The 25,639-nt window shown below is 44.5% G+C and overlaps 1 protein-coding gene across 1 annotated transcript in view; it reads right to left on the reverse strand.

The window, feature by feature from the left end:
• Nucleotides 1-10,945: 10,945 nt before the first annotated feature.
• The window catches only part of LOC114647651 (suppressor of tumorigenicity 7 protein homolog), a 163,318-nt gene continuing 148,624 nt past the window's right edge, over nucleotides 10,946-25,639 (reverse strand). The window contains exon 15 of the mRNA XM_051924430.1: nucleotides 10,946-15,588. Within this exon, the coding sequence (XP_051780390.1) occupies nucleotides 15,493-15,588 (96 nt within the window). The 3' untranslated portion in view covers nucleotides 10,946-15,492. The remainder of the gene's footprint in view (nucleotides 15,589-25,639) is intronic.

Below are 25,639 nucleotides of genomic sequence, written 5' to 3' on the forward strand. Positions count from 1 at the left end.
GATATCAAAGGAGTGGCTTCAGGACAACTCTGTGAATGTCCTTGAGTGGCCCAGCCAGAGCCCAGACTTGAGTCTGATTGAACATCTCTGGAGAGATCTTAAAATGGCTGTGCACCGACGCTTCCCATCCAACCTGATGGAGCTTGAGAGGTGCTGCAAAGAGGAATGGGTGAAACTGGCTAAGGATAGGCGTGCCAAGCTTGTGGCATCATATTCAAAAAGACTTGAGGCTGGAATTGCTGCCAAAGGGGCATCGACAAAGTATTGAGCAAAGGCTGTGAATACTAATGTACATGTGATTTCTCAATTTTTATATTTTTTATAAATTTGCAAAAATCTCAAGTAAACTTTTTTCACGTTGTCATTATGGGGTGTTGTGTGCAGAATTCTGAGGAAAAAAATGAATTGAATCCATTTTGAAATAAGGCTGTAACATAACAAAATGTGGAGAAAGTGATGTGCTGTGAATACTTTCCAGATGCACTGTACGTTCAGGCTTGTGACTGCAGAGTGGCGCAATGGAGAAGTATGAACTGCTTTTGATGGCGCAGCTGACACACGTAACTAAGGTGTACAGGCTTGATGCAGGGGTAGAAATCAGCCTTAAGCCTAATTGATAGGACAGGACAATCTTTCTTTCAGGTGATAATGGGTACACCGTAGGAGAGGAGATATAATGAAGGGTGCTCTCTGCACACGATTTCCGATTAGAGTGAATCATTGGTTCGTTTAGAAGGTAGATGGCTGAGTTGGGACTTGTCGGGTGGCGCACTGCCATACAGCCCCACGGTGGTTTGCCACATCGTGACGGCTTGTGCAACACTCACAATGCTGATGGCCTCGGGCTGTCAACACAGACATCTTGATGTACGTTGAATGCAGAGAGACGTTTACTTGAGTTCAATAAGAATGCTTTTAAAAACCTTGCAGTTCTGCACACACAGCTTGTGTTGATTCACGCGGTGTACCGGCGGTGGTCTGCGCACTGCATGATGGCCCCCTCTACTCAGCTGCTCCCACTCCTGTTTTTCTCGTTTATTTGTGACTCCAGCAAAGAGACGTTTTTTTGCGATTCTCCCTTCAAATTTCGTTTTTTCTGCCTTTCATCCGAGGTCATTGAGGACCCGGAGAAATGTGTATGGTGATTAGATCATGAATATTCAAAAAAGGTGTTTCAATTTCCTTTTTGAAGTGTAAAAACAAACCATAATGGGCACGTCAAGAGTCTGGAAACATATGAGACACTGTGAAATAATAATCACTAGCCAACCCGCAGCATAGCATACGCCGCATAATTATGTATTGATGGGTGAACACTTCCTGAAAGACACAGTTGTCCAAATGGGGTGGGTTTGAGGATACGACTGTGAGTGAATGAAAAGATGGAACTCTGGAGAGAGCAACATACAATTGTCCGTGACTGAAAACTGGAGGATGGCCGCCACATCCCTCGCTCTGAGAGGTGGGGACGGGGCTGGACGGCGGTCAGGCGCGGAGGGCGGAACGGTGGGGGAGAGGGGAAGAACGCCCAGGGAGGACACCCTTTCCGCCCCAGAGAGAGGGCGGGGAAGCGGGCCCGAGAGGTTTCGGGTCCTAACTGTCTAATGACAGGTCGGCACAACCGGTAATGATCCTTCCGCAGGTTCATCTACGGAATTACGGCTTTTACTTCCTCTAGCTAGTCAAGTTCGATCGTCTTCTCAGCGCTCCGCCAGAGGCCGCGAGTGACCGTGACAGGGCCGATCCGAGGACCTCACTAAACCATCCAATCGGTAGTAGCGACGGCCGGTGTGTACAAAGGACAGGGACTTAATCAGTGCGAGCGTATGACCCGCACTTACTGGGAATTCCTTGTTTGTGGGGAACAATTGCAGGCCCCGGTCTCCATCATGAATGGGGTTCAACGGCTTACCCATGCCTCTCGGCGCCGGGTAGACACACGTTGATCCATTCAGTGTAGCGCGCGTGCAGCCCCAGACATCTAAGGGCATCACAGAGCTGCTATTACTCAATCTCACGTGGCTGAAAGCTTAGCAGCTGCAATAGTTTTACACTCCAGTACATAGCGGTGAATGCTGGTAACAGTCAGGCGGGTCAGCAGGCGTTCTCGTCCCATGGTCTTAGAGGTGGTTGGTGGGCGGGGCTCTGTGAGTTGGCGGGCGTGGCTATGTTGTGTGTATCCCATGGTTGTCTTGCGTGCCCTGGCCGGCTGCTTAGTGAATTATATATATATATATATATATATAGATATTAATAATAGCTAGGGGGCTTCACTCGCCCACCCCCGGGTTTGGTTTACCAGATATACAATTTAAAGAGATTGTTATTTTCATGGGAATAGTTACATATGCATTATTTTCACTTTTACTTTAAAAACTTTTGTAAAAACAATACTTGTCCTTTATTTCCGACCCTGGGCCTGGTTACATCTCTTTCTTGCAGGACGTATAAACGCTGCTCGTGTTGTGAACGGGGTGTGGCTCAACGCACGCTAAGGAGAAGCAGTCGGATCATCTGGCTGCTAGTGAGCTGCGTGTTTTGCTTGTCGTTGTTTTAAGAGCTGGGAGCACATGATGCGTGTCTGCCAACAGCAATCCAACAGCTGCTAGATTAGATGTCTGTGGACTTGTCTTAAATGATGGCTCACTGCCGTGTCTCGCGTGACGTTGTAAAAACAATACTTGTCCTTTATTTCCAGCCCCGGGCCTGGTTAAATCTCTTTCTTGTAGGACGTATAAATGCTGCTCGTGTTCTGAAGGGGGGGGGGGGCGTCGATCATTTTAAAGCCTGTAAAGCCGGTGTCCTTTTCGCCACTTCGTGTCTCTGCTGCTCGCGTTGTGATCGCTTCTCCGTGAGCGGGACCACAGATTCTCATAGAGTATGGTCCATTATTGTGTAAATCTACGTTTTGTGCGTTGAATGATGCGAGGGCGAAAAGACTTTGTTTTCTGCTCTTTGCCTTTTATTTCTGACCTCGCTTTGTCCTGCTATTTATTCCAATTACACCTGGTCCTGATGATTAATTTCCTTTTGTTTGCGCTAATGCGATCTTTTAGTCGTCGACGTTTTATTTATAACGTATTGTCCTTTATACGCTTTATATGCACGGAGACCCCTGGATCGGTGTGTGCTGCGTGGTGCTTGTAAGTAGGGCGTGTCTTGCAAGAATCTCATGTTCTGTATTCCCGAGAAGGCGCTCCGTGGCCATTCTCTTTCGTCTCGCGGGTCTTTAATTTGTCTTCCGTGATCTTAACGTGAAGATCACGTATCGTCTCCTAGTCATTCCCTCCCACAGGATTATTTTTTTTATAATAGAGAGATAATACCAACAAAAGATTCACTACCGCGATTGGTTTTATCAATTTCTAGAACATTTTTAACCTATCGATTTCCTATGGCCCGCGGCCGTAAAGTACAAATCAGCTCACCGTAGTCGGCCATAAATCGGCGCATGACTATACTTCAGTTTCATTCAATTCTGTCATTAAATTAGGCTTGTCAATTTATTTCAGTAACTGAAACCTACATTTACAGAGCTACCTTGGTTAGATTTAATTAAATTGTCACCATCACTGTAAGATACCTGGCACACTGGTGGTTTAAACTGAGTGCTACATAAACATATTGTAGTTAAATTAATCTATGTTTGGCGATTCTAAATTGGCCCTAGTGTGTGCTTGGTGTGTGGGTGTGTTTGTGTGTGTCCTGCGGTGGGTTGGCATCCTGCCCAGGATTTGTTCCCTGCCTTGTGCCCTGTGTTGGCTGGGATTGGCTCCAGCAGACCCCCGTGACCCTGTGTTCGGATTCAGCGGGTTGGAAAATGGATGGATGGATGGATTAATCTATGTCTGAACCTTCAAATGCAAATAAATAACCAAATCCTGCTAATGCAACCCAATTCCTACGTGTTTTCTAAATTGGCACCCCTCAAGCATGTACAGTCATATGAAAAAGTTTGGGAACCCCTCTTAATTCTTTGGATTTTTGTTTCTCATTGGCTGAGCTTTCAAAGTAGCAACTTCCTTTTAATATATGACATGCCTTATGGAGACAGTAGGATTTCAGCAGTGACATTAAGTTTAGTAGACAAAATTAACAAAATTAGACAGGCACCCCAACAGAGATATGACATCAATACTTAGTTGAGCCTCCTTTTGTAAATCTAACAGCCTCTAGACCACAGGTGTCGAACTCCAGGCCTGGAGGGCCGCAGTGGCTGCTGGTTTTCATTCTAACCCTTTTCCTAATCAGTGACTAGTTTTCACTGCTAATTAACTCCTTTTCCCTTCCTTTTAATAGCCTTGTTTTTAAGGATTACGTCCTCTGAATTGATTTGTTTCTTCATTAAAATGGCAGCCAAACAGAAATGAGACTTGAAACGAGCCAACAGATGACCAGCTAAACTGGAACATCAAACTCCAACCAGTTTCTTAATGAGAAGCCAATTCTTGCTGTTAATTAAACCTATATTACTTAATTCCATGGCTTGCTGCTGCTTTCATTCTGGAAAGGCAGGCATTTCCCAAAGTGTTGATTTTCTGTTTCTGATTATTGACCTGAGAAATCAACCTTACTGAGACCCTCACCTTTCTTTATGTTCACATAATGTGGTTAGCTGGTCACCTGTTTTCTCATTTTGTGTCTCATTATTGTCTGGCTGCTAATTAAGGAAATAGAAAGAACTAAGGGGTCTGAGTCGAGTTAATTAAATCTAAGGCAAAAGAAGTTAATTAGCAGCAAAAACAGGTCACTAATTAAGAAGGTGGTTAGAATGAAAACCTGCAGTCATTGCGGCCCTCCAGGACTGGAGTTCGACACCCCTGCTCTAGACGCTGTCCTCCTGTAGCCTCTGATGAGTGTCTGGATTCTGGATGGAGGTATTGTTGACCATTCTTCATACAAAATCTCTCCAATTCAGTTCAATTTGATGGACAGCCTGATTCAAATCATCCCATAGATTTTCGATGATATTCAAGTCAGGGGACTGTGATGGCCATTCCAGAACATTGTACTTCTCCCTCTGCATGAATGCCTTTGTAGATTTCCAACTGTGTTTTGGGTCATTGTCTTGTTGGAATATCCAACCCCTGCGTAACTTCAACTTTGTGACTGATGCTTGAACATTATCCTGAAGAATTTGTTGATATTGGGTTGAATTCATCCGACCCTTGACTTTAACAAGGGCCCCAGTCCCTGAACTAGCCACACAGCCCCACAGCATGATGGAACCTCCACCAAATATAACAGGAGGTAGCAGGTGTTTTTCTTGGAATGCGGTGTTCTTCTTCCGCCATGCAAAGCACTTTTTGTTCTGACCAAATAACTCCATTTTTGTCTCATTAGTCCAAAGCACTTTGTTCCAAAATGAATCTGGCTTGTCTAAATGAGCATTGGCATACAACAAGCGACTCTGATTGTGGCGCGAGTGCAGAAAGGGCTTCTTTCTCATCACCCAGCCATACAGATGTTCTTTGTGCAAATTGCACTGAATTGTAGAACGATGTACAGATACACCATCTGTTGCCAGACGTTCTTGCAGGTCTTTGGAGGTGATCTGTGGGTTGTCTGTCACCATTCTCACAATCCTGCCTGTTCATATGCCGCTCCTGTATTTTTCTTGGCCTGCCAGACCTGCTGGGTTTAACAGCAACTGTGCCTGTGGCCTTCCATTTCCTGATTCCATTCCTTACAGTTACAGAAACTGACAGTTTAGACCTCTGAGATGGCTTTTTGTTGCCTTCCCCTAAACCAGGAGACTCAACAATCTTTGTTTTCAGATCTTTGGAGAGTTGCTTTGAGGATCCCATGCTGTCACTCTTCAGAGGAGAGTCAAAGGGAAGGAAGCACAACTTGTAATTGACCTCCTTAAATACCTTTATATCTCATGATTGGACACACCTGTCTATGAAGTTCAAGACTTAATGAGCTCATCACACCAAGTAATCAGCATTGAGCAGTGACAGGCATTCAAATCAGCACAATGACAAGGGGACCCACATTTGTGCACAGCCAGTTTTTCACGTTTGATTTAATTTCATACAACTAAATACTGCGTCACTAAAAATCTTTGTTCGGAAAACACCGCAGTACTCAGATGTTCCTAGGAAATGAAAGACAGACCACTGTTATCTTTTTTGTTGAAAGGAGAGTCAATTGTTATACAGGCTGAGAGGGGGTCCCACACTTTTTCATATGACTGTATGTCCCAAAGCCACTGCAGCACTGTCATGGCTGTATGCTTCAGGTCATTGTCATGCTAAAGGGTGAACTCCAGTGCCCTGGTCTGAGGTGGTGTGCATTCTGGAGCAGGTCTTCTTCAAGAACATCTCTCGGTGTTTGGCTGCATTTATCCTTCCCTCATTTCTGACTGGTCTTCCTGTCCCTGATGCTGTCACCACCATTCTTCACAGTAGGGATGATATTAGGCAGGTAGGTGATGGTCTCTGCCAGGCATAAATAATATTTGCAGTTCTACCCAAAGAGTTCGGTTTTTGTCTCATCAGACTAGATAATCTTTTTCCTCACACTCTGAGTCCTTTAAATGCTGTCTGGTAAGAGAGAGATGGTCTTTCTTCCAACAGGTTCTCCCATTTCAGCAGAGGACTTCTGAAGCTCTGTTACAGAGACCATTTGGTTTCTAGGTCACCTCATTGAGCAACCTCCTTCTTGTCCAGATGACCAACTCTAATGCCAGGTTCATACTTCATGCGATGTGATGCATGCATCTGTGGATGCTCCTGCTACGCAAACGTTGTACTGTTTATACTTTACATAAACCTGGAAGATTCCACAAGGTGGCAGTGTGAGATATCATCACGGTGAGAACAGGTGTCGCTGTGTTATGAATTGCCTAAAATGTTCGTTAAATTCCGAGGACACCTTACCTCTGAAAAGGATGGATGTTTAATGATTAAATCCACCAATCCAGGGATGCGCCCGTTCCAGCAAGCATTGGGCACGAGGCTGAAACAATCCCTAGATGGGGCATCAGCTCATCACAAAGTGAACACAAGCACACACACACACACACACACTGGCGTCATTTTATCGTCACCAAATCCACAAATCTGCATATCTTTAGAAGGAAACCAGAGCCCACTGTGCGGAGGAACATGCAAACTCCAGGAAGGGAACAGCAGAGACGTGACTCCATACTGCGAGACAGCAGTGCTACCACACTGCCACCGTGTCACCCCCATGTGTTACCGCTGTTATCTTTTTTGTTGAAAGGACAGTCAATTATTATGCAGGCTGTTCCCAAACTTTTTCATACGAGTGTAGAACTGCTAGGCAAGCAGACAAAAGAGTTAGTGAGAACTGCGAAATGGGCAGTCAGACTGATGACCAATTGTATACTCTTTCTGCGTGTCAAAGACAGCATGAAACTGTATCCTCTCTGCCTTGTTTAGAATGTCACGATTCACCTAAGTGAGGGTCTGCATGTGAAGAAAGAGTATAAAGCCTTGGCACATTGCCCGGCACACCTTTGAAGCCGACGGACGGATGGGAGATCCCGCCACCTGTTCCTGAAAATCCTTCCAACGCAGCTGCGAAAATGGCAGACTCCACACATCGGGCCCCCACTCCTGAACTGGGTTCTTGCCATCGGCTTCCTTCGCCTGTTATGTAGCGTAAGCCGTCATTAACAAAGCTACGTTTTTTCTTACTGCCGGGGTATCGCCTTTTAATATCATATCTATATTACTAACCGAAGGTTGTAAACCGGATGTCACGGATGCAGGACGCATCGAAGCGCACGCGCACTGCAACGAGCCCGCCCATAGCTAACGACACAGCCACAGACAACACAGAAACGAGACCAGATGGATAGAGACAATAAACGAACAAAGACAAGCCCATAGCTAACGACACAGCCACAGAAATAACACAAACGAGACCAGATGGATTCAGCGCCCCGCCTCAGAGTCAAACCCGAGTTACTACGGAATCCCCAAAGGTCCACACTACACAGCATATTTGAATCACATTACAGGAATTCATTATTAACAGTACAGCTACAGAACACACAGACACGAGACCAGATGGATAAAAACAATAAACGAACGCTCCGTATTAAACGTAAGTGCAATTATACTTCCTAACAGTAAACGACGTATAGCTAACGGAGTCACGGCTCCAAAAAGGAACACCTCAACTAACAGAAATACAAAAACGAGCCTGCATGGATAAAAACAATGAACGCAGGCGGCTACAACAATGAACGCAAGTGCTTCACAAACAGAAGCAAAGGAGTCACGGCTCCAAACACCAGATGCAAGGGAGGCACGGCTCCAAAACGAAACACCTCAGGTATCGTATAGGCGGGCTGACGTATCGTGTCTACTGGGAAACACAGTGAATGTGGCGTCTATCTATATATGTGTAGCTATAGGTACACGAAGGCGCCCACAACGCACTTCAGAAACAGCAGAAGCACAAGAGTCACGGCTCCAAACACAAACAGCTCAACTAACGGAAATACAATAACGAGCCCACACGGATTAATGTAGGAAGGCTCCTACAAAGCGCTTTAAAAACAACAGAACCACAGGAGTCACGGCTCCAAACACCAGAAGCAAAGGAAGCACGGCTCCACAACGAAACACCTCAGGTATCGTATAGGCGGGCTGACGTATTGTGTCTACTGGGTAACACAGTGAATGCGGCGTCTATCTATATATGTGTATGTATCTAAACTTGAGGTAGTGGTGACTACTGACAGTGCCAGCAGTCAGCTACTCCACAGTGCCTGCGGTCAGCAACAGCAAACGACGTCACACACCCATAGGAAAACAAACACGACACTGCATGGATAATAACAATGAACGAAGGCGCCTACAACGCGCTTCTTAAACACCAGAGCCAGACGAGTCATGGCTCCAAAGCGAAATCGCTTTACTACAAATAAATGTCTTTCATTAAATGAACACTGTCCCAGGACGCTCCCACCCTCCATGATCTTACATTCCTACACATATTGGAGAGAGCAGAAAGTAATTGCCATTCTTGGATTTGCGATTCTGTAGAGAATCACGGGTTTACTGGTCTATAGAGATTCGGGTTATGTAACACCTGCAATGACTAAAGAACTCATTCCAAACAAGAGAGCTAACGCCCCCTGCTGGATACACACAGAGTTAGAGTTTCGACCTTCACCAGTCAGGCAGTGATATTTTGATAACGAAAACGAGAACTAGAACTAAAAATGCTGTTTTTTGTTTCACAAGCACGAGAACTGAAAATAAGGCAAACGGAGAAACCAAAAACTACATAAAAATAAAAATTAGTGAAATGTGAACAAACTAAAATGAGAATGAAAATCGCACTGTGCGTTCAGTTACATTGCGCTGTTTACTATGCGGTGATCTTGTACCTTGTGCCCACTATGTGGCGCAAGTTCCGTAAAGGACCGTTGTTTGTTTGTTGAGCACATTTGGCTCGTCGGATTGAAGCAGTAAGCGTGTGTGGTTGACGATGGCGAGTTATGCATAGATGTTTGCGGGTTGAAAGCGAGGAAGTAACGTGCAGAACTACTTTAATTACAGTGCAGACGATAACGGAAGAAAAGGATTGCTGTTTTATTAGCTAGTGGGAAGAATACTACGACTCTGAGGGCTCATTTAGCTCGATGTCATCCAACGATTTTAAGTGCATTAAACGAGACTAAAGCAGAGTAGAGAAAGAGAGAAGGTAAGCGTAGGTCTTGGAGTTTCTCTGGCACCAGGACTGCACTTCAGTATTGTCAACATACAATCTGCTGGCGCCAGTGGCTGAGGACCTCGTCTGTGTACCTGCATCACAGGCGTTCGTCGAGCCAATATTTTCACTCTGTGGCTATCTGTGCAACGGATGTCGTCAAAACACGAACAAATCTCTCAAAATGCACGCTTGTTTAAGCGGACTGGATTCTTGGGTTGAAACACTTGATCTTGCCGACTACACTCATTAGGCCACTTCATCTGTTTGATCATTGATAGTCGAGCTGTGTTTAACGACATTATGAACTGTGAGTGTGTTTTGTTGACTGAAACATAACTTGCATTGAAATATGTGTGGGCTGGCGTTTAAAATTGCACTAATATTATGTAAAAAGGCCAGAACTAAATAAAGTTTTAAACACAGAATTAAATAAAAATAAAAATTTGTTGACTCCACTGAAAACTAGAATGAAATAAAAATTTAAATTAATTTTATAAAATAAAATAAAAACTAAATCTACCATTAATACCAGAACTGAACTATCACTGCAGTCAGGTTCTCTTGACGATTTCTAGGAGTTACCGCGGCCGATCCGCTCTCCATTTGCACCAAAGCAGGGCGGTGAGCACCGATCGAGTTTCCATAGGTGGCTTTCTGCTCAGGCGGAGTGTTTACGTGTGGACTGAAAAGTTCAAACATGGCGAGACAAGCGCTAAGCACGAGAAGGAGTGGGGCGCCCATCCAAGTCCACTACCAACGACAACGTTCAGCAAGTCCCGTAGCGTGATTCTGATGAATTTAATCCCCTTTTAGACCTGCAAGCCCATTAAAAAGCGGGTCACAGGTGATGAGACCAAGGTTGAACTTTCTGGACTGTACTCCAAGAGCGATGTGTGGCGACTAAACTAAAACACACCACACCTGAAGAACGGTGATGGCAACGTTATTTGGTGTGGGAGGCGTTTCCAAATATCTAATTGACTTGACGTCAAGTTCAATGCGCTAGTCGAAAAATGAAAGGTCTAAAGAATCAAAAGTCGAATTCATAGACCAGGAAAGATGGAGTCAAAAACAGAATCTTTATGAAAAGAGTGGATCCTCAAGGGATGGATGTGCCGACTTTCAAGATGGTCGCTTCAGTGACGCCATACGCAGCGCGGTCCTGGTGTGAATGATTGTCATGGAACCGTGACACAAAGTGCAGAAAATGACAACACACCAAATAATACAACATGGCATCGGGGAATAATGAGAGATAAATTGTAATTTTTACCTGAAGGCTCCAATGAAAAAAAACAAAAACTAATATCAAAAAAGAACTTTCCGAGTTGAAGCCCCCCCCCCCCCACCCCATTATGGACATGTACAGTACTGGTCAAAAGATTAAGAACACCTCAGCTTCTTCACTGTTTATAGAAATGCACACAATTTACTATCTTAATGCTTTGTGAAATCGAAACAATGGCAACAATAAAACATAAATCAAGGAATCATTAAGTGCACAAAATGTTATTCAAATCTTCGATTTATCAGAGTGTCCTGCACCTTTTACTGATGTAACAGCCAAACTGTGGTAACCCTTGTGATTCACAATGCCAGTCACCAGCTCAGCCTCCAGAAAATGACCCCCAGACCATCACACTTCCTCCTCCATGTTTGACAGTTGGTGTCACAGACCGAGGAACCATCCTGTCACCAACTCGACGGTGGTGATGAACCAAAGATTTCAAATTTGGATTCATCGATCCATAAGACTTTCTTCCAGTCTGCGGTAGTCCACGGCTGGCATTTCAAGGTCTTTAAGGGATGGCTTTCTTGCTGCCACTCATCCTGTCAGTCCTGCAGCACAAAGCCATCTGTTCGCAGTACACACTGATGCTCGGTTTTGTCGCCCTGAACTGTTAAGCTGCTGTGAGGCGCCTGTGATCACGTCAGCTGCTGACCCTCAGAAACTTGTCTTCTGATTGGCCAGTGACTTTGGCTCTGCCAGATCTCTGTGGTACAGAGGGTCCGCGACTCAAAACGAATGGCCAGCTTTTTTAAATAATCGCTTGGGCGTGGTGGTGTGGCCGAAGCAGTTCCGTGGCACGATGCGGGTGTTTCTGCACTGAAGTGTACGGGTGCTTGATCACCCATGTCTGTAACTGATGCCAGGAGCAGAAAGTGAAAGAGCCGGTGTGGGAGCGAGCTAGCAAGAGCAGGCTAACTGGAGTAATGGCAGGCCGCTGGGAAGAGAGCCCTGGCGGGGTGTTTTGCCAGCACTCGGGGGTGGATGGATTGGGTCACCCCTGCCGAATGATTCAGAGGACCAGGAATGACCAGGAATGAGGACGGCTTGCCGCGGAAGGCAGCGGGAGTCATGGAGTCCTGGGAGGGAGAGACCCAAAGTGAGCGCCTTGGTCATTCGGGAACTCGAGTCTCGGTCCGGCGTTACGTAGCCAGGGGACGGAAGGGTACTGGACCAGCTTTTAAGGCAGCTGCACCTGCTGAAAGGGGAGACTCCTCTGCTGCCAGGCCTGAGAGGGGTAAGCAGAGGAGCCGTCAGATGAACGGTGAAGGCACCGGGTTTTTAAAAGAGACTGCTTCTAGCCTGCTGTTTTAAACCATCGTTTTATGGATATAATTCTTTGATTTTTTTTTAACCTCCACAGTACACCGGATTTTATGGATTACTAGGGGGCTCTGCCCCCTGCTCATCCACCCCCTGGGTTTGGATAACCGGATATACAATTTAAAGAGTTTGTTATTTTCATGGGAATTGTTACCTACTCTTTCGATTCTATGTTGCATCGCTTCTCCTTGATCATAAATATACCCCTGACCGAATTGTGGTTTGTTCGAAATTAAACTTGTTGTTGCTTTAATTGTTGTGGGACCACAGATTTTCATAGCGAATGGTCCATTACTGTTTAAATCTACGGTTTGAGCATTGATTGATGCGAATACAAAAAGATTATTGTAGACTCGGATATTTTGCCTGTAGTGTTTGTGGATTTCACTTTCACCAAACAACAAATCTTTTAATTCTCGCGGATACGCCTCTTCATTGGGATGCAACACGAATTAGACGATCTACAAGTCTCTGACTTAACTCTTTCAGGGCTGATGTCGACTTTTGTCAAAAGGAGGAGTTGATGATGGTAATCAACTGTAAACCGTGACAAAACCAACCGTTATGTTTTAGTTGCTAGAAGGAAAGGAGATTTCCGGCGCTCGTGTGAGTAGCAAGGCGCAAACAATGGCAAAAATGGCACTGACATAATGGTGAGAGATCAAAGCGAATGGGTAAAGCAAAATACTCCGTGGATGAAGTTTTGCCTATTATCTCTGAACTGGACTATGACTTGTCGGACTCCGATTTTGATACGAGTGATCGAAAACGAATGTGAGGTTCCAGCTTCAGCTGACTGGTCCCCAGCTAATCAGGGTGCTGAACAGGTTCATGTAGCTGACACGACTACAGCAAAGTTTGCCAGGAGGACTGCCACTTAACAATAAGAGGTAGAAACCAGATTGCGATGCACTGCGACCGTGAACAGCAAGCCTGCCGCACATTCTTGGCAAACTGGCAGCATGCAGCAACAGACGTTTTACGTTGATGTCTGTGTGAAACCATTGCTTTTCAGAAACTATGTTTTTTGAAAAAATATATTCAGCCCTCAAAGAGTTAAACTTTAAAGCCTTACAATACCTACATTCTTCTGTCATATCACCTATGTCCATATATTCGCTCTCTTTTCGCTGTTCTTTCACAGAGTAATAATTTCCTTTTGTTTGTGCTAATGCGATCTTTACTTTCTCATTTTACTACTTTCATAATCTCTAAACTGCTCTGCATGTGTATCGCGCCAACGTTTTTGAACGTCTTTATGAAGTCTTTTATTTTTGACCCCGATTGGACCTACAGTGGAACCTCGGGTCACGAACGTCTCGCACCACGTACAAATCGGGTTATGACCAAAAAGTTCGGCAAACTTTTGCATCTGTTCACGACCACACATTCGGGTGACGAACAAGCCAGTTTCCCTTCTGGTTCGTACGCGCCGATGATTTCCGCACGTGTTCAGTCTCTCCCTGTGCAGCGAGCGAGAGAGCGAGCATATATATATTTACATACAGCTCGTACGGTCCGGAACGGATTCATTGTATTTACATTTACATCTTGCCTGAAGAAGGGGCCTGAGTTGCCTCGAAAGCTTGCATATTGTAATCTTTCTAGTTAGCCAATAAAAGGTGTCATTTTGCTTGGCTTTTCTCTACATACCTATGAGGGAAATTACTTCGGGTCATGACCAAATCAGGTTGCGACCAGAGTTTTGGAATGAATTACAGTCGTGACCCAAGGTTCCACTGTACGAGGTTTTCAATTCCGATTGGTCCGGGCTGATTATTACTTTCCTTATTTTCAGAATTTGCACAGAGCTGCTCTTTCTACTTCGCTTAGTCGTTGACGCACCATCTAGAACGTATAACATTTTTAAGAGCTGGGAGCACATGAATTGTGTCAGCCAAAAGCACTCCAACAACTGCGAGGTTAGATGTCTGTGATCTTGTTTTAAATTGTTTGTAAGTTGGGCGTGACGTCCAAAAGTCACCGTCTCACGGGTCTTGCTTCCAAAGGTTGTAAAGTCCAGTCTCGCGGGACGTCAAAGTGTCTTTCCGAGAAGATCACGTCTCGACCCCAGATTTTTTTTTACTATAATAGAGATATTTATTTAAGCACTGCACTTTCTTTTTGGACATTGTTTTTGTGTGTGTGTGTGTAATAAAAGCACTTGCACCTCTTGCACCATCCCCTTGCTATGGGCGCGTTTTGTTCCCATTTGCCAAGCTCATCCGGTTACATTACCGACGGTATTGGGTTCGAGAGGCTCCCAGAAGAGAAGTGAGGGCATGGAGCAGGACCTGCACAGTCACAATCTCTTCCTATCAGAGTCTCCAATCGCCTTTGGAGTGTGCAGGACACCACTGCACTCCTCACTGACGCTTGGATTTTATTTTTGCAATTTCTCTAAATGAACTTCTACACTTGTAAGGGTAATAATGCTCTGTCTCATTTCATTTGTTAATTGTCGTTTTCTTGCCATTATCACTAGAATATTGTCCAAGTAGGACTTCAGAGGGTGCAGTGACACAGTTTACTCCAACTCTGCTTTAAGACAGACTGAGGGGTTTAAGTAATCAACAGCAACTGGGACACCTGTGCAAATTGTTTGCTTCAACTTGCAAGGCTTCTCTGACTTTAATTGCTGCCGAACATCTGTAGGTTCTAACTTATGAGTTGTTCCCTAAAGAAGGCCCATTCGTAATATTCTGAAATTTACTTTCTTTGAATTGTCGTTAACCTAAACTTTAAATTTAAACCTCTGGTACTGCTTAAGTGTTCAACATTTTAGGTCATTCATTGCATTTCAACTGATTAACGTTTGAGGAAACACTGAGGTGTTCTAAAACTTTGACCGACAGTGTAAATGTTATAAAAAGGACCTTAGAATTCCCACAAGTCAATCCCAGATCATTAACAGCACAGAAAGAACAAGTCAAACCTTTTGTTACACACAAGTTCAGACAAACGTAGCTCTTAGATGATCAATCGCTGCCTTTCACACTTTATTTCTCATAACTCAGAATAAGTAGGATGAACCCTTAGATGCTCAGACAATTTTCTGGGACAAGCTGAGGTGGACGATGGCACCCCAGCCTGGGTGCGGGAAGCCTCCCTGCAGAAGAAGACCTTGTGTTGTGGCAACTCCATCAGTCCACAGTGTGACGGGAGGGAAGCTGGGCAGGAGCTTAGATTCTGGTCAACTGAGGCAAGAAACCAGATGGCAAAAATCCTTCAATCTTTTCTGCAAAAAAGTGGACGGGTGCAAAGAGAGTGTTGAAGAACTACAAAAAAAAGAAAAGAGAAGAAGACGACAAATGAGGCGAGATGTGACGTTGGTAAGAGCTTCTCTTTCTGCAGCTTATGAGTTTCTTTCTCAGGTGTCTAAAGATTTTTCAAATAAATCTTACTTTTTACTGAACCACTCATATAATGGCACTGCTATAACATTACAATCACTATGACATACAAGTAAAAATTCAGTAAGGAAAGCAACATATGGGGGAAAAAAAATAATAATCATTTACTAAGAGTACACAATTAAAAAAAAACAACAACGCTTACAGTGGAATCAGATGGTATTAGAGACCACCTTTGCTTTCTCCACATTGACTGACATTTTTGCCCTCAATAGCCCATAATGACCAAGTGAAAAACATATTTTCAGAAAGGTTTACAATTTTATTAAAAATCAAAAAACTCACTGTTAATAGTATTCAGACTCCTAATTCAATACTTTGTAGAAGCCCCTTTAACAGCAGTTCCAGCTTTGAGTCTTCTCAGGTAAATCTCCACAAGTTTTACACACCTGTTTTTGGGCAGTTTGTCTCCTCCTTCCTCAAGTGCCATCAGACTGGACGGGAAGCGCCCTGCCCTCTACATGTCTCACCATGTTTGGGGTTTCGACACAGATACAGTCATATGAAAAAGTTTGGGAACCCCTCAGTTCTTTGGATTTTTGTTTCTCATTGGCTGAGCTTTCAAAGCACCAACTTCCTTTTAATATCTGACATGCCTTATGGAAACAGTAGGATTTCAGCAATGACATTAAGTTTATTGGACTAACAGTTTTTAATTGATTCACTTTGTAGACACATAAAAGCGTGTTTTTTGGCGAAAATCGCAATCGTACGAGTTGATTAAGATACTTGCATGCAGTCTCGTGGTGTGTTTGATATCAGTGCAGTACAGTACATTACGTATGCCTGCTGCGTCACTGTTCATTTATGATTGGTCATCAATGTTATTGTGTATTTTATTTCACTGTAATAAATAACAATTATCCCTTTTTTGTTTTAAAATGAGTGGTTGCAAAGAAAAAGAAAGTGACAAGAAAACGCATTTCGCTGGAAACTAAAATGCAGGTGGCTCAGACGATGAGATGCAGGTGAACGCCAAATTGATATCGGCACTGCATTAAATTTGTCAACTTCAACGATACGGACAATTTTTAAAAATAAAGAGAAAATCGTATCATCAGCAACTACAACCACAACGACTTCTGCAACAAAAATGACCGATCCAGAAGCAATGTGATTGATGAAATGGAAAAACGACTTTCCATCTGGATTGACGACAAAGTCAAACGCAATATGCCATCAAGTCAAGCAATCACAATGGAAAAAAGCAAAATCAATATTTAACCACATTCAGAATGACAAAGGTGACACATACCTCGTCGAGGACGGTTCCATTGATTTAAAAACAGAAACAATCTTCATAACATACAGACTACTGGAGAAGTGGCAAGTGGAGATACAGAAGCAGCTGCTGCATTTCCAGCGACATTAAGAGCCATCACTGAATGAGGGAGTTATCCTGCTGAATTACTTTATAATGTTCAGTTTAAACAAAACAATCCAAATTTTGTTAGAAGGTCAAAGGCAAGGCAAAGTGTCACTGATGATGAAGACCATGGAGAGGCTGCTGCTTCACCACCTGAGGTCACAGGTTCAACACGCCCTTGACCCTCTGCAGTTTGCATATCAGGAGAAGGTGGGAGCGGAGGATGCCATCATCTATATGCTACACCGATCCCTCTCCCACTTGGACAGAGGCAGTGGTGCTGTAAGAATTATGTTTCTGGACTTCTCTAGCGCCTTCAACACAATTCAACCTCTGCTCCTTAGGGACAAGCTGACATAGATGGGAGTAGATTCATACCTGGTGGCATGGATCGTGGACTATCTTACAGACAGACCTCAGTATGTGCGTCTTGGGAACTGCACGTCTGACATTGTGGTCAGCAACACAGGAGCACAAGGGACTGTACTTTCTCCGATCCTGTTCAGCCTATATACATTGGACTTCCAACACAACTCGGAGTCCTGCCACATGCAAAAGTTCGCTGATTACACTGCTATCGTGGGCTGCATCAGGGGTGGGCAGGAGGAGGAGTATAGGAACCTAATCAAGGACTTTGTTAAATGGTGCAACTCAAACCACCTACACCTGAACACCAGCAAAACCAAGGAGCTGGTGGTGGATTGTAGTAGGCCCAGGCCCCTCATGGACCCCATGATCATCAGAGGTGACTGTGTGCAGAAGGTGCAGACCTATAAATACCTGGGAGTGCAGCTGGATGATAAACTGGACTGGACTGCCAATACTGATGCTCTGTGTAAGAAAGGAGCCGGTTATACTACCTTAGAAGGCTGGCGTCCTTCAACATCTACAATACGATGCTGCAGATATTCTATCAGACAGCTGTGGCGAGCGCCCTCTTCTATGCGGTGGTGTGCTGGGGAGGCAGCATTAAGAAGAAAGATGCCTCACGCCTGGACAAACTGGTGAGGAAGGCAGGCTCTATTGTTGGCATGGAGCTGGACAGTTTGACATCTGTGGCAGAGCGACGGGCGCTCAGCAGGCTCCTATCAATTATGGAAAATCCACTGCATCCACTAAACAGTGTCATCTCTAGACAGAAAGAGCAGCTTCAGCGACAGACTGCTGTCACCATCCTGCTCCACCGACAGACTGAGGAGATCGTTCCTCCCCCAAACTATGCGACTCTTCAATTCCACCCAGGGGGGTAAACGTTAACATTATATAAAAGGTATTTTCTGTTTTTACCTGCATTACTATCAATCTTTAATTTAATATTGTTTTTGTATCAGTAAGGAGCTGCTGGAGTATGTGAATTTCCCCTTGGGATTAATAAAGTATCTATCTATCTATCTATTATATAGTGCCTTTCTATCTATCTATCTATCTATCTATCTATCTATCTATCTATCTATCTATCTATCTATCTATCTATCTATCTATCTATCTATCTATCTATCTATCTATCATATAGTGCCTTTCATGTCTGTCTATCTATCTATCTATCTATCTATCTGATGCAATGTCTGGCTATCGACAATTGCTTGCTGAATGACAGAGAAAAAGTCAAACGACGTTAGACGACTTCTTCACAAAAAAAAAGAAAAGTGTCATAATTACTCGAATATTTTTGATTTTCATGAATGACTAGGAGGCTTCACCTCCTGCTCGCTTCGCTCGCCAAACCCCCCAGCCTGTGCTACGCACTAGCAACTTCGCAGAGTCTCTGCCACTCGTGTTTGTGGATTTCACTTTCACCAAACAACAAATCTTTTAATTCTCGCAGATACGCCTCTTCATTGGGAAGAAACACGACTTTTCCCTGATGGCAACACGAATCAGACAATCTACAAGTCTCCAACTTAAAGTTTAAATCCGAACAATAAATTCAATCTCTTTTCACTGTTCCACTATTTCACCAAGTAATAATTTCCATTTGTTTGCACTAATGCGATCTTTACTATCATTTTTTTGAGACTTTCGAATTTTAGTACTTTCATTATCTCTAACCTGTTCTGCATGTGCATCGCGCCAACGTTTTTGAATTCTTTACGACGTTCTACTTTGTCATCTACTCTTTGTCTTTTATCTCCGGTCCCAGGCGTGGTTAAATCACTTGGCACAAAGTCTCGTTTTGCGGGACGTGAAAGTGTCTCTCTGGGTCTCCAACATCTGTACTAACCCCTACTGTCTCTTCTGTTCTTTATCCAGTTTTCTGTGGTGGCGATCTGCGCCATCACCACCTGATCAAAGCACCGTGATGTCCTACATTGATGGATTAAAGACCAGAAGTCCACGTGACCGTCATCATCAAGTCCTTCCATGAGAACCCTGAACACCATGAGGACTGACTGAGGTCATTGATGTTAGGTAGAATGCCTAGAGGGGGCTGGGTGGTCTCGTGGCTTCGGACCCCCTGCAGATTTTATTTTTTTTCCAGCTGTCTGAAGTTTTTTTGTTTTTTCTGTCCTCCCTGGCCATCGGACCTTACTTTAATTCTATGTTAATTAGTGTTCTCTTATTTTAATCCTTATTTTATCTTTTTTTCTCTTTCTTCATCATGTAAAGCACTTTGAGCTCATTATTTGTATGAAAATGTGCTGTAGAAATAAATGTTGTTGCTGCTGAGAAAATGACATCTCGTCCCAAGATTGTTTTATTATAATAGAGAGATATATGAATAAAAATCGATATTGGCAATAAAAAAATGTCTATAATTAATGTAACTAGGGGGCTTTTCCTCCTGCTTGCTTTGCTCGCCCAACCCCTTCCCCCCCTGAATGCACGCTAAGGAGATGCGGACGGATCAGCTGCTGTCTTGCTGCTGCTGAGCTGCATGTTCTGCTTGTCGCGCTGCGCATCAATCATTTAAAATCCTGTACAGCAGCTGTCCTTTTGTCTTGCGGGACATCAAAGTGTCTTCCGAGAAGATCACATATCAACCCCAGCATTTTTTATTATAATAGAGAGATAAAAAAGTATTTAATTATACATGTTACAAAATAAAACAAAAAAAGAAATGATAAACTTATTTATTCTCTGTTCTGTTTCACCTACCCCATTATTTACGTGTTAAGATGATCTTGTTTAGCGCTGCGATTTCTTGGAACATATCCCGAGTTAAGCGGGGTCTTATTGTATTGTGCTTCTGAACATTGTCGACTCACTTCAAAATTAATCCAAAAAATTAAAAAGAGGGAAGCACAATCTTCTGAACCTGAAAGAAAGGACCGTTGCATCGTATGGTAAATTATAACACATTCCAGTTGTACAGCCACGAGTTGCTAGTTTTTCAGTTAAATGGAAATATTAAAAACATGAACGGAAGCTCTCCATATGTTCATCCTAATACAGGACTAACAGACAGAAAGATTAACACGAAAGGCACTATAAAACAGAACGACAGGAAGGCAGACAGACAGAAGGGCACACGCTTGCCGTTCCCATTCAGACAGTCAGTCGGCCATCTTGTTCAGCAGGGCTCTTAAACAATGAAACGCTTTGCTCTGCTGCTTGTACTGAAGGTTTCATGTTTTCAGAAATTTTACTGCGCCACCCATTCCCATGACCCCCCCCCCCCCCCCTTTAAACTCTGAATCCAGTGAAGCTCTACTTGTGGGAACAGATGACTTTGATCTTTCAGCAAGATATGGCTACAACTCAAAATGTTTGGGGAGAGGAAAAGAACATTAAAATGTCTCAAGATGCAGCAGACGGATATTCCAGGGTGTTTACAGTAAATATGGGGGCCACACTGATACAATCCTGTCAGCTGCTGAGCGCCTGGTCATAACAAACACTAAGTGACTGAGACAGACCGATGTGTCCGTAGAGTCAGAAAAAGTCAAAGTTCTACCGAATAATGAAAAACTGAAATGCTGAACAAGTGCGCAGGGGTCCTTCCTGAGAAAGCTGACCAATGTTACAAATCAACAAAAGGCGCTGTCTCACCGCTGGGAACGTTCTATCGAGGAACCAATGAGTGCCGGTAGAATGTAGGCCGTGGGGCCACTTATGGTCCCCTGGTCACTCTCATGTGTTCTGTTCCCACCGCACAACAGGAATTGTTAACCTCAATGCAAAATATGGGACGTGCAAAGAAGAGCAATGTGGTGCAAGTGAGACGTGTCTGGGAGTTCATGGGGGAAATGTGGTGCACGTTACTGGGGAGGCGACAATAAAGAGTGATGTGGATCGAAGGGCAGATGATCGATCGGGAGTTTACAGGGGACTTAATGCTTCAATGTGGTGCATTTCATGGCTCACTTGGAAGTTGGGCTATAAAGAGTGATGCGGTGCGAAGTGCAGGCCAATCGGGGAGGTGGTTATAAAGAGTGACGTGGTGCAAGGTGCAGGCCGATCGGGAGTTTACGGGGGGACTTAATGCTTCAATGTGGTGCATTTCATGGCTCACTTCGAAGGTGGGCTATAAAGAGTGATGTGGTGCGAAGTGCAGGCCGATCGGGAGTTCACGGGGGACTTAATACTTCAATGTGGTGCATTTCATGGCTCACTTAGAAGGTGGGCTATAAAGAGTGATGTGGTGCGAAGTGCAGGCTGATCAGGGAGGTGACTATAAAGAGTGATGCGGTGCGAAGTGCAGGCCAATCGGGGAGGTGGTTATAAAGAGTGACGTGGTGCAAGGTGCAGGCCGATCGGGAGTTTACGGGGGACTTAATGCTTCAATGTGGTGCATTTCATGGCTCACTTCGAAGGTGGGCTATAAAGAGTGATGTGGTGCGAAGTGCAGGCCGATCGGGAGTTCACGGGGGACTTAATACTTCAATGTGGTGCATTTCATGGCTCACTTAGAAGGTGGGCTATAAAGAGTGATGTGGTGCGAAGTGCAGGCCGATCGGGAGTTGACGGGGGACTTAATGCTTCAATGTGGTGCATTTCATGGCTCACTTAGAAGGTGGGCTATAAAGAGTGATGTGGTGCGAAGTGCAGGCCGATCGGGAGTTCACGGGGGACTTAATGCTTCAATGTGGTGCATTTCATGGCTCAATTAGAAGGTGGGCTATAAAGAGTGATGTGGTGCGAAGTGCAGGCTGATCAGGAAGGTGACTATAAAGAGTGATGTGGTGCAAAGTGCAGGCCAATCGGGGAGGTGTTTATAAAGAGTGACGTGGTGCGAAGTGCAGGCCGATCAGGAGTTCACGGGGGACTTAATGCTTCAATGTGGTGCATTTCATGGCTCACTTGGAAGGTGGGCTATAAAGAGTGATGTGGTGCTAAGTGCAGGCCGATCGGGAGTTCACGGGGGACTTAATACTTCAATGTGGTGCATTTCATGGCTCACTTAGAAGGTGGGCTATAAAGAGTGATGTGGTGCGAAGTGCAGGCCGATCGGGAGTTCACGGGGGACTTAATGCTTCAATGTGGTGCATTTCATGGCTCACTTAGAAGGTGGGCTATAAAGAGTGATGTGCTGCGAAGTGCAGGCCGATCGGGAGTTCTCGGGGGACTTAATGCTTCAATGTGGTGCATTTCATGGCTCACTTAGAAGGTGGGCTATAAAGAGTGATGTGGTGCTAAGTGCAGGCCGATCGGGAGTTCACAGGGGACTTAATGCTTCAATGTGGTGCATTTCATGGCTCACTTAGAAGGTGGGCTATAAAGAGTGATGTGGTGCGAAGTGCAGGCTGATCAGGAAGGTGACTATAAAGAGTGATGCGGTGCAAAGTGCAGGCCAATCGGGGAGGTGGTTATAAAGAGTGATGTGGTGCAAGGTGCAGGCCGATCAGGAGTTTATGGGGGGACTTAATGCTTCAATGTGGTGCATGTCACGGCACACTGGGAAGGTGGGCTATAAAGAGCGATGTGGTGCGAAGTGCAGGCCAATTGAGGAGGTGGGAGAATAAAGCCCAAATGATGAGTGAAATCTGTGAAATGGCATAGGCTACAACAGAATATGCCTACACGTCACTTCATTCGTGTGGAATTAAGAGTAGTGCTTGGCATGTAGCAAAGTCAAGTTTTGCTTTTTGGAACTTTCTGGATACCCCCCAATATTTACAATCCAGGGAGTTTTGAATACGCAGATGCAGAACTACAGATACGGAGGGCCGACTGTACTTAATCAATCTCAATATCACTTAATCAAGTTTTGGGTTTTAGGATGCTGGAGTCCATCCTGAAAGGATTGGGTGAAAGAAAGAAGCCCTGGTGGTGACATCAGTCTTTTGCAAACCCCATTTATATACACACACAAACACATATACACACACACCTAAACTGAAACAAAGCCAATTTAGAATCTCCAATCACCCTAATGCAAACACATATTTTGGGAAGTGAGGAAAATGTAGAAAAACTTTCACAGATATGCAGACAACATGCATATTAATGTACACATAAATTGTCACTTTTCTCCCATGTATGTCACAGGCTCACAACTAAAGCAGCAGTTTTTATTTGGAAGTCTTTTATTAAAGTTTCTTACTGCTTTGTTAAAGGTGAACTCACTGGTCTTCCAAGGCACAAAAACGCACTCAAGAAAACCAAAGGTGAAAGCCCTGCAAGTTCTGTAGCCTTCACACTGGCTGCACACAGCTAGCTAGCACGGCCTAACATGTTATTTCATGTCTTCTCATCCTTGGCAAAAACAGCTATGGATGCCTCATCTGGAAAAAGCTTCCTTGAGGCAGAACACCTGCATGAGTCCCCATCCTCAGCCCCCCGGCCCCCCCTTTGCTTATTGTCCTTGCTGCTTACCTGATAAGCTAAAGAGCTGCTTTGGCAGAAACACGCAGCATGAGAGACTCACTGAGACCGGCTCACTGTGCCAAAGTAGATTATAAGACCTTGGGGGGCGGCTGGGGTTTGGGGCTGCTTTACCTAAATTAGACAATGAGGGACTTGGCCAGTCTTAGACAGAATAAAGTGGTGTGACCTGGCTTACCCATGCGCACTAAGGATGGACCTCAAGTTATCCCCGAGTGCTAAAGGAAGTTAGTGGATTACAGAGATAAACGCTTGTTCATTTTTTTCTTTTTCAAAATTCTCTGCACAGTGGGGAAATTCCAAAATATTGGAGGCTGATATATCTTATCTTAAAATAATATACAGTGCATCCGGAAAGTATTCACAGCGCATCACTTTTTCCACATTTTGTTATGTTACAGCCTTACTCCAAAATGGATTAAATTCATTTTTTTCCTCAGAATTCTACACACAACACCCCATAATGACAGCGTGAAAAAAGTTTACTTGAGGTTTTCGCAAATTTATTAAAAATAAAAACATTGAGAAAGCACATGTACATAAGTATTCACAGCCTTTGCCATGAAGCTCGAAATTGAGCTCAGGTGCATCCTGTTTCCCCTGATCATCCTTGAGATGTTTCTGCAGCTTCATTGGAGTCCACCTGTGGTAAATTCAGTTGACTGGACATGATTTGGAAAGGCACACACCTGTCTATAGAAGGTCCCACAGTTGACAGTTCATGTCAGAGCACAAACCAAGCATGAAGTCAAAGGAATTGTCTGTAGACCTCCGAGACAGGATTGTCTCGAGGCACAAATCTGGGGAAGGTTACAGAAAATTTTCTTCTGCTTTGAAGGTCCCAATGAGCACAGTGGCCTCCATCATCCATAAGTGGAAGAAGTTCGAAACCACCAGGACTCTTCCTAGAGCTGGCCGGCCATCTAAACTGAGCGATCAGGGGAGAAGGGTCTTAGTCAGGGAGGTGACCAAGAACCTGATGGTCACTCTGTCAGAGCTCCAGAGGTCCTCTGTGGAGAGAGGAGAACCTTCCAGAAGTACAACCATCTCTGCAGCAATCCACCAATCAGGCCTGTATGGTAGAGTGGCCAGACGGAAGCCACTCCTTAGTAAAAGGCACATGGCAGCCCGCCTTGAGTTTGCCAAAAGGCACCTGAAGGACTCACAGACCATGAGAAAGAAAATTCTCTGGTCTGATGAAACAAAGATTGAACTCTTTGGTTTGAATGCCAGACGTCACGTTTGGAGGAAACCTGGCACCGCTCATCACCAGGCCAATACCATCCCTACAGTGAAGCATGGTGGTGGCAGCATCATGCTGTGGGTATCTGGGAGACTAGTCAAGATAAAGGGAAAGATGACTGCAGCAATGTACAGAGACATCCTGGATGAAAACCTGCTCCAGAGCGCTCTTGACCTCAGACTGGGGCGACGGTTCATCTTTCAGCAGGACAACGACCCTAAGCACACAGCCAAGATATCAAAGGAGTGGCTTCAGGACAACTCTGTGAATGTCCTTGAGTGGCCCAGCCAGAGCCCAGACTTGAATCCGATTGAACATCTCTGGAGAGATCTTAAAATGGCTGTGCACCGACGCTTCCCATCCAACCTGATGGAGCTTGAGAGGTGCTGCAAAGAGGAATGGGCGAAACTGGCCAAGGATAGGTGTGCCAAGCTTGTGGCATCATATTCAACAAGATTTGAGGCTGGAATTGCTGCCAAAGGTGCATCGACAAAGTATTGAGCAAAGGCTGTAAATACTTATGGACATGGGATTTCTCAGTT

Source organism: Erpetoichthys calabaricus, chromosome 3 (assembly GCF_900747795.2).
Source record: "Erpetoichthys calabaricus chromosome 3, fErpCal1.3, whole genome shotgun sequence".
NCBI lineage: Eukaryota > Metazoa > Chordata > Cladistia > Polypteriformes > Polypteridae > Erpetoichthys > Erpetoichthys calabaricus.